Source organism: Pelmatolapia mariae, linkage group LG15, assembly GCF_036321145.2.
Source record: "Pelmatolapia mariae isolate MD_Pm_ZW linkage group LG15, Pm_UMD_F_2, whole genome shotgun sequence".
NCBI lineage: Eukaryota > Metazoa > Chordata > Actinopteri > Cichliformes > Cichlidae > Pelmatolapia > Pelmatolapia mariae.
Window position 1 is genome coordinate 30,395,766 of NC_086240.1, and position 14,402 is coordinate 30,410,167.

Consider the following 14,402-nt stretch of genomic DNA (forward strand, 5'->3'; position numbering starts at 1 on the left):
GTCCCCCTCATATGATTGAGGTGGTTTGCCTGTACAGTGGTCCCTCGCTATAACGCGGTTCACCTTTCGCGGCCTTGCTGTTTGGCGGATTTTTTTTTGTGCAATTTTGCATGCTTTTTTTTTTTTTTTTTTTTTAAACAGAGCGTTGTGTCTTGCGTCCTGATCAGCTGTAGATCAATCAATCTCCTCCGCACTGTGTCTCCTGTACAGTACAGAATGTGTTCAGCTTGTCAAATTTACATAAATCTTCGATCGCTAGCAGTGTGACTCTGAATTGCTGTACTGTATGTTTGCAAGTTTTCTCCCAACAAACACTTTGTCGACGAAACGTTTTGCACCGTCAAAGGCACCTGCGGTAGCACCCAAAAGGCAGAGGAAGATGCTAAATATCGCACAAAAAGTTGGACTTCTGCACATGCTAAAGGAAGGTAGAAGTTACTGTATTTTTCGGACTATAAGGCACACCGGATTATAAGGCGCATTAAGCAAAACAAAACATAAGTCAAACTTAACTCATTCTTCTTGCTTCCTTTACTTCTGCTCCATTGATTCATTAACCTCCTAAGACCCGAACTCTTCCACGGCATGCGTTTTTAATTTCTCTTTGATATTTGGGCATATCGGGGCCCGATGAATGTAAAAACAAAGAATTACCAGATTTTTATTTATTTATTTACGTTATTTTTGTTTTTAAGAAAAATAAGAGCAGTATAATGTCCTCGTAAGTGGATATCAGGCCCTTGTAGAGCAAAATTGAGTATTTTGGTCTAAATAACCCAAAATGTGATGTCCACATATGTGGACCCCAGGTCCTAGGAGGTTAATGTTGAATTCTCTGGCAGCTGCTTTATTCCCATGTTCTGGACCTGAAAACAGGGTTTTGATTTTTAGTTTCATTCTATAATACTGGACTTACTTTTCTACGAAGGTTTGAACTTTAAGAGTGTTTAAACAAGAAAGAAAAGTGTGAAAAAGTTCATGCCTGTCTGAGAAAAGAGTATAAAGTGTGTAGTGAGGGGTTTTACAGCCTTAAAACATCTATTATAATTGTAAAAAATAAAGCTGGCTTTGTCCCTTACATATTTTCACAAATTGCATAAAGGAAACTACAAGAAGTACAAAGCTAAGATAAGGCTACAAACAGGCTACATATAATCTATGACTTTAATGTCACCAACACAAAGCTCTGGTGTTCAGCTAGAACAGATTTCATTTTCCCAATAACATCTGTACATGCACAGATGGACATATATGGTTATGGAAACAGCTCTGTTTACACAGACTGGCTGAATTTTCCACCAGGTTTCGTGTAGTTTTGCTGACAGAAGTTTCTGACTTTCCAGACTCGTTCTTGTCTCTGTTTCAGTGTTTTTACACACATCCTGATTTAATTAAAAATTAAGTCAAATTTATAGACTGTAATCTGGTCCAGGTCTGGCCAGCAGAAACTCTTTTTATTTTTCATTTTTTCTGTGTCCTAGTCAACACTTTCCACAAGATAATTTAAAAAAAACAAATGCCTTTTCTGAGATTATTTAAATTAGCATGCTTTTTTGTTTTTCAGAGCTATTTCTGTCATGATCCTGAGTCCATGACTCAGGGATTTTGTGTTTGGTGTATTTATTGTTATTATTTGTGGGCTGTTTTGGGATGGTTTGTGTTTTGGGATTTAGATACTGGGTTTCTAGGTTTGTGCTCCCTCTGTTGGTCCCTGGTGTTAGTGTTCCCCTGTCTCGTCAGGTTAATCAGGTCCAGCTGTGTCTCCCACCTGTGTGTGATTTCCCAGTGTCCCTCTATGTATTTATAGTGTGTGTTTCCCTCAGTTCCTCGTCGCGTCGCCTGTGTTCATCCTCCGTGTTACCCTGCGTTCTCTGGATTACTCTGTGTCTCCTCTATGTGCTCTCCCTGCAGTTCTCCTCTCGTGTTTCAGGTTTGCTACTCTTTGGTTTAGTTTCTCCCAGTTTAGTTCTTCCTTGGTTCTGTTTTGCCATCCCCACTTTATGTTCAGTATTCTTAATAAATCACCCTCACGTCTTAATAAGTGCTGCATTTGAGTCCTCCTTCCTCACCTCACACGGCCGCTGCCCCGAGCCGTGACAATTTCTCCTATAAAAATAACTAGTCGATCTTCGACAAAGCCGTGAAAGTGGGATTTCCCAAATTACAGTTTTAGATCAATTTCACGATCTCTGCCCACATCTTACTGCCTTTCTCTTTAATTTTCTACTCATTGCACATATCCTACTGCGGGTCAGCCCCTCTGCTTGCCTTGCGGTTGGTCTATTTTTAGCAGCTGAAGAGGGGAAGTCAGACATTTCACAACAGTAGATACTGAGATGCTGCTGAGGCAGAACAGTGTATATTTTTATTCGAAGTCCTCCAGAACTTGCACACTGAAGGAATATTTTGTCTTCAGGCCAAAAGTGAGCTGCACAGAGCTGTTTACACCAAGGGCCACGTTTACCATTGCGCAGCATTCCTCTCTACTTTGAGTCCATAAACATCTCGAAACTGAGGACACCAGCTGCTGCTCCAGTTCAGCATCCAGACTCTTCTACTGGCCACGCTTTTGTAATAGCATCATCTTGCTGTAATATGCATGGCCTTGCCTAAAAGATACGTCACCTGGATCAAAGTGTGTGTTGCTGTAAAATTGCATAGGCATGCATGTACCCCTGTACTATTTGACATGCAGGCTTTTTAACTAAACTTGATGGTCCCTATCTTCTACAGCCCAGACGAGGTGGTGTCAATGTTTTCCAAAGATTTGCTTGACCACAGAAATGTTTCCACTTTGCCTCAGTCTATTTTAAATTAGCTTTGGCGCAAAGAATGCAGCAGCGTTTCTGGATAATTTCCGGGATCTTTTGATGATAATATGTGCTGTAGATGATGAGATAGCCACTGTTTTTGCAATTTTACTTTGAAGAACACAAGATGTATTACTGAATTCAACATGAACTAATTTGTTTTGGGCAGTGTCCCAGTATTTTTGGAACTGGATTTGTGTTTATTTTAAAGCTTTAGTTTATTATTTTGCAGATTTTATAGATAAAGGAAATATAAAAGTATTGAAATTTCCCACTGCAATATTAAAGTTATATGGATACTGATGATTAACAATTATGATCCAGTAATGTCATCTGTATGATTCTGCATGATGAGTACTTTAAGATTGTTTTGATGCTAAAACTTCTGCATTATTAGTGTATAAGGATTAGGACTTTTATTTTAAAAAAATTCTAAATACTTATATTGCCACTTTGCAAAACAGCCGTTCAATACTACATATGTTTGATACATTTCTTTCTAAATTTCTATATTTAAAAATTGTTGAAAGCCCTCCAAAAAAAACCTAAAACAATCAATAGATAGACCTAATTGGAAAATTTGGACATATTTCTGGTTATAAAATCAATAAATCAAAATCTTCTATAATGCTTTTGAACTCAGAAGAAAGGATGAATCCACCTAAATACACCTGCTATTTTAGAAATGTGAATCAGTTTACTTATCTAGGTATTCAGATTGTCCCGAAATTGGAAGAGGTGGTGAACCATAATTATAGTCCAATTATGACTGACATATCCAAATCAGTGGAAAGATGGTCGAGTCTCCAAATTTCACTGATTGGTAGAATAAATATACTAAAGATGAACGTGCTCCCTAAGCTTCTGTATCTGTTTCAGAATATCCCCTTGCCACCTCCCTCAGACTTTTTCCTTAAAATAAGAAAACTGTTTAATCAGTTTTTATGGAATAACAAGCGTCCCAGACTTCGCTTATCACTTTTATACTTGCCCTTTGATGCAGGAGGGCTGCAATGTCCTAATATGGTTTGGTATTACTGGGCAGCCCAGTTAAGAACTATAATGTTCTATTATGCTGCAGAAAAGCCCCCCGCATGGAGAACTATTGAGTCTCTCTCTCTTAGGCTTCCACTTCCTACATATGTATACTCTGATAAATATAATAAACTCAAAGATATTACGCTTAATCCTATAGTTAAAAACATGATTTATATCTTACATGTCACTCAAAGATATTTAAACATAAAATCTCCCCTCTCCGTTTTTAGCCCGATTTGGGGCAACAATTATTTTTGCCCCAGGTAGAGCGGACGGTGGTTTTAAAATATGGGCGGACTTGGGGCTGGGACTGGTGAAAGATGCTTTCGGGGGTGATGGAAGACTTTTAAGTTTTGAACAACTAATCTCTAAATTTAATATCCCCCGAAGGCACTTTTTCAAATACCTACAGCTTAGGAGTTTTATCAGGTCTTATCATAATGATTTTACACAAATTCCCCCGCTGTCCACATTAGAGAAAATCCTAACCAAAAACCCCACTGGTAGTGGAATGATATCTGAATTATATAACTTGATGATGACATCCTCTCCTGATTCATCTGCTGCTAAGCTTGAAGCTTGGAGGTATGACTTACAGGAGGAATTGACAGTGGAACAATGGAGTAAAGCATGTAAGCTAGCCCAAACACAGACAGGTAACTCACGTCTAAAATTGCTACAATTTAATTGGTTGATGAGAGTGTACATAACACCAGAAAAACTTAACAAATTTAATATGCAGATCCCTGACATCTGTAATAGATGTGAAGAAGATAAGGGCACATTGCTCCACTGTTTATGGTCATGTCCAAAAATAAAGGAGTTTTGGGAAGAGGTTAGAGTAATGATAAATGAGATTTTGTCAATTAAACTTGTGATGGATCCCAAACTTTTCCTACTGGGATTATATCCTGTAGGATGTAACATAAATCATTTTGAAAAAATCTTCATAAATATGGGAATACTACAAGCAAAGAGAGTGATAGCTCTAACGTGGAGAAGTCTTGGCAAACCAAGTATTTCACATTGGTTCAAAGAATTGTCTTTATGTTTACCATTAGAGAAAATTACATATACTCTAAAAGATAAACAAGAAATTTTCCAGAAAATTTGGGGGCGCTACATCCAGTATATTAAGAATAAAGATCTATCTGGTTTACTGCGTGAGACAGGGACAGCCTAACTATTCCCTGTACAGGACCACAACCATATACTGCAACCTGAAAATGATTCTTTAAAATCTGTCAGAAGTCTCATGGACTCAAGTGCTTTCATTGAATGTACCTTGTGTTTCGTTTATTGTGTAAATTTGTTTGTGTATGTACTTTATATATGTTTATATGTAAAACTTTAATAAACATATTGTTGAGAAAAAAAAACAATAAATAGAAAGTGAAGAAAGAACAGCTCTAATTTTATGTCCAAAAATGTTTATGTTGCATTATGCTGGGCCAAGACATTCTTCTGTGTAATAACAATGTGTACCACAAGATGGCGCAGTGAGTTAATTCAACCGGGCAAGCCAACAATAATAATTTCTTGTTTACAATGGTAGAAGGGAAAGTCTTGAGGAAATTATGATAGTACCATGGCCCTGAAAGGTCAAACGCACTGCAACTTAAGAAAATTCTAGCAAGTAGAAACAATCCCCCAAAAAGCACACAGAATGAAACCTCACAAAAAAAACCCCTTAACATCTTAACATTACAAAACACAGCATAAGTGTTTTTGAGGAGACTATAACGTGACAGAACAGCTGCGGAAGCGACAAGCTAACAGTAAAAAGCTGATAGCTGAGGTCCTGGGTCAGTGACCCAGTGTTTTGAGTTTTGCATTATTAGTGAACTTTGATTTTATCAGTATTTATTATTTCTAGTATTTTGGTTTCTATGTTAGCGTTCTTAGTATTCTGCTTTTTGTCTCTGTGTTCCATGGTTGCTCTGTCTCCCCTGTCAGCTGTCTCCCCTTGCCAAATCCGCGTCTATGTGTTGTGTTTCCTGTTTTACTTTGTTAGTCTGTGTCTCATGTCAGTGTGTCCAGTTTGGCTTCCTCTGGTCTTGTTGTGTTTGATTACTCCCAGGTGTGCTCTCCTCCTGTGTCCCATTCCCTCATCATCCCTCAGTGTATTTTAGCCCTGTGTTTCTCTCAGTCAGTGTTGCGTCGTCCCCTCATGCTGTGTGGTTTTCCCTCTGTGCGCCTTGTCCCTCATCTCCTTGTTTTTTTTAGTGTTTAGTATTAGTTTCTAGTTAATGTGAATGCTGATAAGCATTCACAGTATTGTTCTTTTAATCTTCATTATTCCATTTTATATATTCCGTACGTTTTTCGGCATCTATCTCCTTCAACACCGTTCAACTTAGAAAAACCATTCAACCACCATTAAATTCCTCTTCTTTAGGACATTACTGCTTGTATTTTTCTCATTTTTAATATTTATATTGTGGCATGCAGAGGAATCTTAACAAAGAAGCTCACAGAGAGATTGAGCTTGTTGTTCAACATCGAGCAGGTAGGGGAAGCTCTTTATTAAACACTTGCTGGTGCTACAATTTGCCTCAAGGGTCAACAACAGCACAACAGAAGTCACTCATGGTACAGCACTCTCTCTACAAAACAACAACTGTCAGTGAGTCTGCACCACAGAGTAAACACAACATTCAAGATAACAGTTAAAAGTAACGTAACCATAAACAATAAAACAAGAACATCTAAACAGCAGCACATGTCCCAAGGCATGATGGGAGAGAACTAGCTGCTCCCCCAACATGCCACACAGCCCCCACCTGAGTGGTTAGCTGTCCCCAGCAACCGGCATGTCTATAGCAAAGTCTCTGAGGTGTTGGGGAAGGTGACGGCGTCGTTGAGGACGTTCCGTGGGTCTCCTAGCCGTCTCTGAGGCCAGGTTGGGGGCCTGCAGTTGAAGCTGGGACCCTGGCTCCTCCCTGGGTGGACTCAAGGGCTGATATTGTGCCAGGCGATCACGATGGAGTACAACCACCCTGTTCCGTTTGACCAGCCGCACCCTGTAGACCACGTCGGACAGCCTCTTGAGAACAGTGCAGGGTCCAACCCACTGGCTCATCAGTTTGGGGGAAAGCCCTTTCTTCCTCTCCGGGCTGTAGACCCACACATGCTGACCTGGCAAGAGTCCTTCACCCTTGCAGCGGGTATCATAAGCCTGCATCTCGGAGAGATGCAGGCTTGGTCAACTGGTGCACCTCCCGTAGCCGGGCGAGGAGGTTGTGGAGGTAGTCCAACCCGGGGTCCCCGCACACTTCCTGCTCGGGGGGGGGGGGATCCAAACACCAAGTCCACTGGGGTACGAAGCTCATGACCGAACATCAGGGCCGCTGGAGTGCACTTAGTAGATTCCTGGACTGCAGAACGGTAGGCCATTAGGACCAGGGGAAGGTGTTGATCCCAGTCACGCTGCTGGCGGGAGGTCAGGATAGCAAGTTGGGTGGCCAGGGTGTGGTTGAAGCGTTCCACCAACCCATCGCTTTGGGGGTGCAGTGGCGTCATCCGGGTCTTCCTGATACCCAGCCGCTGACAGACCTCCTTGAACACCGCAGCCTCAAAATTCCGGCCCTGGTCGCTGTGCAGTTCCTCTGGTACCCCGAACCGGCAGAACATCTCGTTGACCAGACGCTCAGCGGTGGTAACAGCACTCTGGTCAGGGACTGCATAGGCCTCAGGCCACTTAGTGAAGTAGTCCATGGCAACCAGGACGTAGCGGTTCCCCTGGTCAGTGGTGGGAAAGGGTCCCAGGATGTCCACACCAACCCGCTCCATGGGAGCCCCCACATGATTACTGCTGCAAGGGGGCATGAGAGCGTTGGGAAGGCCCTTTCTGAGCTGTGCAGGCATCGCACCAATGGACATGGAGCTCTACGTCCTGGCGACACCCGGGCCAGTAGAACCGAGACCGAAGTCGCCGCAGAGTCTTGGTAACTCCAAAGTGTCCTGCCCCCGCCGCACCATGGACCAGCTGGAGGACCCTGGAACGCAACTGTTGAGGTACCAAGAGCTGGAAGACCTCACGGTGACCCCCGGGAGCCTGCCAGCGGCGATAGAGGAGGCCGTTCCGGCTTGTGAGGTTGGCCCATTGGGAGTAGAGAGCCTTAGTCTCGAGGTCCAGTGCAGATACTTCTGGCCACGATGGTCTCTGACCGGCTCCAATCCAACACTGAACCTGGGAAAGGGCAGGGTCTTGGTTCTGGTCGTGTTGCAGCTGTTGGGGATCCATGGCCTCCAGACCCTCGGTATCCCCTGCGGTGGACTGGACCTGAAGACTGCTACAATGCCCACCTGGAACAGAGGGGCATCTGCATTGGTGTGGAGACGTCCCGCCCGGTGACGAACCTCAAAGTGGTAATCTTGCAACGTCTCCAACCACCGGGCTAGCTGTCCCTCCGGTTCTTTAAAGCTGAGCAGCCAAGTGAGGGACGCATGGTCTGTGCGCAGGAGGAACTTCTTCCCGTAGAGGTAGGGTCTGAAATGGCGGAGACCCAGGATGATGGCCAGCAGCTCTCGACGGGTGACACAATAGTTCCTCTCCGGTCTGCTGAGGGAACGGCTGTAGTAGGAGATGACCTGCTCCCCCTCAGGGCCTTCCTGCAACAGTACAGCCCCCACACCCGTGTTGCTGGCATCGGTGTCCACGACAAAAGGAAGCTGCAGGTCTGGGTAGGCTAGTACCGGTGCGTCAACCAGTGCAGATCGGAGCCGATCAAATGCCACGGCACAGTCCTCACTCCAGTGGAACTCCCGGCCCTTCTGTGTGAGCTGGTGCAGGGGGCTTGCAATGGTAGCAAAGTCCTTGACGAAACGCCGGTAGTATGATGCCAGGCCAAGGAAGCTCCGCAACTCAGCAGTGTTGCCCCGAATAGGCCAGTCCTTCACAGCAGCCACCTTTGCAGGGTCAGTGGAAACCCCTGCTCCGCTGACAACGTGACCCAAGAAGGTCGTCTCCTTTCGAAAGAGGTGGCACTTTTTGGGGTGGAGACGAAGGCCAGCCTGGCGGATAGCATGGAAAACCGCAGTCAGGTTAGCCAAGGCTTTCTCGAAGTCTGTCGCGTGGACGAGGAGGTCATCCAGGTAGACCACACAGCGGTCGCGGGGAATGTCAGCCAGAACTCTCTCCATTAGGAGCTTCATTGTGGCTGGGGCATTGCAGAGGCCGAAGGGCATCACCTTAAACTGCCACAGTCCCTGGCCAATGGAGAAAGCAGTCTTTGGGAGGGCCTCTGGCGTCAGCTCCACCTGCCAGTAGCCACTGCACCACAGAGTAAACACAACATTCAAGATAACAGTTAAAAGTAACGTAACCATAAACAATAAAACAAGAACATCTAAAAAGCAGTACATGTCCCAAGGCATGATGGGAGAGAACTAGCTGCTCCCCCAACACGCCACAATATTTTTTAAATTATTCAACTTTATTCAACAAAAATTTACCATGTATTTCAATGGGAGAATCTTCAAATTCTCATTCACCTTACTTGTCTTTCAACTCTAACTACTTCCACATACATTCACATAGAGCCACCATTCAAACTTTAAAACGAAGCCAAGACATTGAACTATTCAGCTTGTATTTATCTATTTATCGTTTTATTTTAATGAAGTTTACTTTAAGTGTTCCGATTTGTACTCATTTGTATTTGACTTCTTGTTGAAGTGAATTCCGTCCGGTCCGAATAGGGTTTCGTCATAATATCTCAGGGAGGGATGTTCAATGATGAAGCCTCCAAAGGAATGAACTGCCTTTCTCATGACTGAGTTTACAGTTTTTTCGCCCATGTCCATCATATACTTTGGATTTCTGTACCTCCACACTTGGCGTTCGTTGATGCAGGAATATAGGATTGTCATGGAGGGAATCCTTGCATGCAGTTCAGTCAAGTCTTTAGTCATTGCAGAGGAAAGTTCCTGGGCGGATATGAGTCCCAAGTCGTTGCCGCCTGCATGAATGACCAAAATATCAGGTGGACTCTTTCTGGACATCAACTCTGCATCAAAACGAAGAAGGACGTCATCCCAGCGCATCTCTGTTTTTCCAAACCAATGAACATTGGCATCAAGTCCAAAGTTTTCTCCAAACATGTGGCGTGCTGCCCATTCTCCTCGCTTTATGTAACTTGAGCCGATGATCCATATGTTAGGTACCCTCTGCTGTGTCTTGCTCATTTCAGTGTGACTGCAGGGTCTCTCTTTAGAGAAACGCCGTTGCTTCTTTGCTGTGGAGAAGCCTCTTTTGTCATCAAGTCGATCCTCAACTTCAGATCGCTTTCTTTTTGATGCAAGTTTGTTGCTAGTTAAAGCGATCAACCAATGATACTTTCATCACACTGGGTGGACTTTGCACTCCAGTGGAGAAACTGCACCGTACTTGGCTTGTAGACACTGGCTGGGACACTGGGTTGGATCATCTTTTAGGCTCAAAGCCTTCATCATTCTAATGATGGTCTTCATCCAAGATGAAGAGTATTTCTTTGATAACCCAAGCATGATATCACAGCGATGACTTCAGGGACTTTTAAAAACCTTTTGTCAAGACGTGTGAGAATTGCAACTATAAGCTCCGAGTTGAAAAACAGCAATGAAATGAGTTGAGGTTACAACCTCTGTTTATGGGATTTTGAAGTTTCGTTGTTTCGTGGTCATGTTTCTGTTTATTTGAAGCAGCAGAAGAGAGGCACATGTCTCTCTCTCTCTCTCTCTCTGTGTGTGTGTGTGTGTGTGTGTGTGTGTGTGTGTGTGTGTGTGTGTGTGTGTTGCCACTGGCTGGAGTTGCTATAGCAACCAGGCTCACACCTGCCTGCTTAATGAGCTCTGTCTGTCACTCTGCCAAGGTTAATCTTAAAAACTTCTGTTTCAACTGCTGCTCTGTGCAGAGTGTTTGCTCTACAGCTATCATTTAACGCTCAAAACGTAGCCATCGTTGTTCTCTTTCCAACAGTGTGTCTTCCAAAGCTCAGAGATCTAAACTTTTTAAACTGTGTGGATCCAAGTAGAGGGATAACCATCTAGCTGACCCATTGTCCTAACTGGTATTTTCAGTCAGAAGTTTATCTCAACAGCAGAAAAGACCTCACTTTTCAGTGATTAATATAATATGAATTTTTAATATTCATTCAGATGTTTTCTGACTCTGAATTTTCTTTAGTCATTAGTCAGCTTTTTCAAATATACATTTTAAACATGTTCAGCTACTTTTCAACTTCTTCTGTGTGAATGTCAGCTTTCAACAGTTCTGCACTTTTGTTTTCAGGCGAAAAATTCTGTCTTTTTCAGCTCATTCAACTTAAAATTCAGCAAATATTTCATTTCAGCTCAAAACATTCAGCTATCAGCATTCACACAGCAGTTTCTTCAGACAATGCATTTTCTAGTTTAGTTTTGGTTTTGCAAGTCTATTGTTTATGGAGTTTTTTCTGCTCTTGCAATAAAAGCAGCCTCTTTGAGTTTACTCTTCTGTCTGAGTGTCCTGCATTTTGGGTCTTACATCCTGCATGCCACAGCCGATTCATGACAATAGCAAACACGAAGTTACAGTAACATGCGATTAAAACACACAAGTGTGTCTCAGTACAATTCTTCTTTTGTTCCGCCACTTAAATGTCTTCTTACAAACGCTTCGGTTGTGTTTTGTGAGATTTCATTTTTGTTTTTTTCTCCTTCCTTTGTGTTTTATGTGCCTTTGCAGCATGTTTTATGTGCTTTTCTTGAGTAATTAGGTAGGAATAAAAGCATACATTAAAAGTCAAAAGAGAGGACAGAACATTGTATTTGCGTGCGTTTTTTTTTTTCAACACATCCACTGATTAAATGCTGGCCTCTGGTGGTTAAATTCTTTTTTAAAGTTTGCAGAGGGTAATAAAAAGTAGGGTAAACAAGGGTAAACAAAAAGTACCTTTAAACTCTCACCGTTCCACTTACTAGCCTCAAACGTTTGCTGTGCTAGTTCTCTATACTGTATTTGTATAAGGTCAAATGGTCAAATATTCTTTCATATGCTTACATTGTTCTCTGCTGGACCCCCCCCCCCCACACACACACACACACTTAGACTTGTGCCACCCCACTGAAGATATCCTGGAAACGCCTCAGCAGCTGCAGTGTAAGGATACCCGCAGCCCCGCCCTTCTGCGTTGTCTATTTATAAAAGTGCAACGGCAGATGTTTGACAGTTGCACATGCTGCAGTACCAGCACTACTGAAGCTACAGTTCCACGTCAATGGATAAAACTTTACCGTGACCCCAAATCTCTGTCATATCCTGTGTCTGAATTTATTGACCTCCCCCTGCCAGCGTACGTGAAATACCTCCATACTTCAAAATCCGCAGTGCCTTTTTGACACATTATTTTAAAAAATGACAGAAGGGAACAATATGCCAGAAAACGATGCAGCCGCCGAGACACCCGCCGGCAGCGAACCCGCAAAGGAGAAGCGTCCAGTGGAGGAGCAGGATGAGGAGAAGGAGAAGACGGAGAATAAGGAGAACGGGGACAGCAAAGTGGATATCCCAGAGAAAAGCGAGGGTCCGGGAGCCAAGGAGGAGGTTGAGTTTGTGCACCCCGAGGGCGGCTGGGGATGGGTGGTCATGCTGGCTTCCATGTGGTGCAACGGCTCGGTGTTTGGGATCCAGAACGCCTTCGGTGTAATGTACATCTACCTCCTGCGGGAATTTGGTGGCGCGAACGATAAAGACCTCCAATTCAGAACATGTGAGTACAGGCTAACCTGGCTGTATGAGTAAAAGTACCACATTAGTAAAGAATTATATATTTTTTAAATGTCATTTTATGTCATGAGTGTGTATTCTTTTAGAAGAAAGGTGTGATGTAACTCCCGCAGGAGATTAACGGTTTTAAAGTAAACGATGTCTTGCTCATGGGACAGTTTTAGTAATGGCGGGGAATTGAACCGACAACCTTCAGACCACCAACGAAGCTCTCCTGGAGAACTATTTCTTCGTAAAGACATAATAATTCTACAGCAGCATATGTTTAACATTTAGCCCACTATAAAAACGTTAGCTAAGTTCAGCTAGCAAGTAATGTGTCGTTTCCTGGTGAGAGAGAAGGAAACGCATGCAGACAAAAGAAAGACAGTGCGGTTAAATAGCGCGGTTGTGGGGATAACGTTGCGAGCCTGGCGTCAAAGTCGTGACCTGGCACTCAGTGTGGTGATAATTAAAAAAAACAAAAACAGTGTTAAGTGGTTGTACTGGTTTGTGTCTAAACCCGAGGAGTCCTGGGTGAAAGCTCTCAGCGTGCTCTCGGTGTGAAAGTACCGCACAGAGAGTCGCTTTAAAACGCGAATGAAATACAGCTTGCTCCCAGCGGGGGACAGGCTATAGTTAATTATTTGAAAAGTCACTGAAGGGGAAACACAAATCAAAGTAGTAATTTCTTATACCATAGTGTGTACAAATACTCATTTTTTTCTCACACGAATTCTCTTCTTGTCCTTCAGTCTAGTCAGCAGTCGGCATTATCATACAAATTATGTAAAACCTTACATGTTTTTCTGCATTAAACTAAAAGGACACCTTAAAAAACATTGAATATTACACATAGCGGTGTACCACACAGTCATGGCAAAATCACATAGTTTTTTTTCCGGTTTGTGTGTGTGTGTGTGTGTGTGTGAGAGAGAGAGAGAGTCAGAGAGAGAGACAGACAGAGGGACGGCTTACCACATGAATAATGGCCCTGTGCTGATTGTAACCACCTGTTGTTGTTATCGCTGTTTGGCAAATGAACATGTAAAAGTAGTACTGCATGGGGGACCCGTGTTTGTTGGTAGTCTGGGACCTAGCTGTTCACCGACTCAATAGCTTCTTCTGCTGATCTCTGTGATTATTGCGTTGGATTTTGTGTTGGTTGCAGCCAAGGTGGTTTGTACTATGGCTCTAACCCATTGCTTGCTTGGTGTGTTTTTTTTCTTCTTTTTTTTTTTAAATGATCTGAAATGTTTAATTAGAGATTTCATATGCACCAGTCATAACACCATTACAGGGTTTGTGCCAGAAAAATTGTAAACCGCCAGGGCTTTTTTTAGTCCATTGCAATGTTCTGGGCCCCAGCCCAACATGGGGATGCTATTTTGACTCATATCACCCACCTAAAGGTGGTTGCACATCAAGCATGGCAACAGCAGTCCGCAGTGGCAGCATCTTCCCCCAGTAGGACAACTGGTAATGAGCACAAAGATTTGCCTTCAAACTCCACAGATCCCATTGCAATTAAGCATCCTTGGGATGTGCTCCAACAAGCCTGATCCACAGAAGCCAAAATTATGCTCGCAGTGTGTGTTGATTCCCGATGCCACCATAGGACATCCTCAAACATCCTGTGTCTATACCTAGACCTATTTACTCTGTTCTATATCAGATGATACTTTTGTAAACTAGTTGCTTTTTCCTGTGGTATGGTTTTTCTTTCCACAGAGAAAACTCCAAGCAAACCAAAGTGCATCACTACAAACCATTTGGCAACGTTCAATCTACTTATTGGCCAAATGTGTTTGGGGTAGTATCAACAA

At 43.1% G+C, this 14,402-nt stretch overlaps 1 protein-coding gene across 1 annotated transcript in view; it reads left to right on the forward strand.

The window, feature by feature from the left end:
- Positions 1-12,053: 12,053 nt before the first annotated feature.
- Positions 12,054-14,402, forward strand: part of slc16a10 (solute carrier family 16 member 10) — a 30,399-nt gene continuing 28,050 nt past the window's right edge. The window contains exon 1 of the mRNA XM_063495536.1: positions 12,054-12,580. Within this exon, the coding sequence (XP_063351606.1) occupies positions 12,226-12,580 (355 nt within the window). The 5' untranslated portion in view covers positions 12,054-12,225. The remainder of the gene's footprint in view (positions 12,581-14,402) is intronic.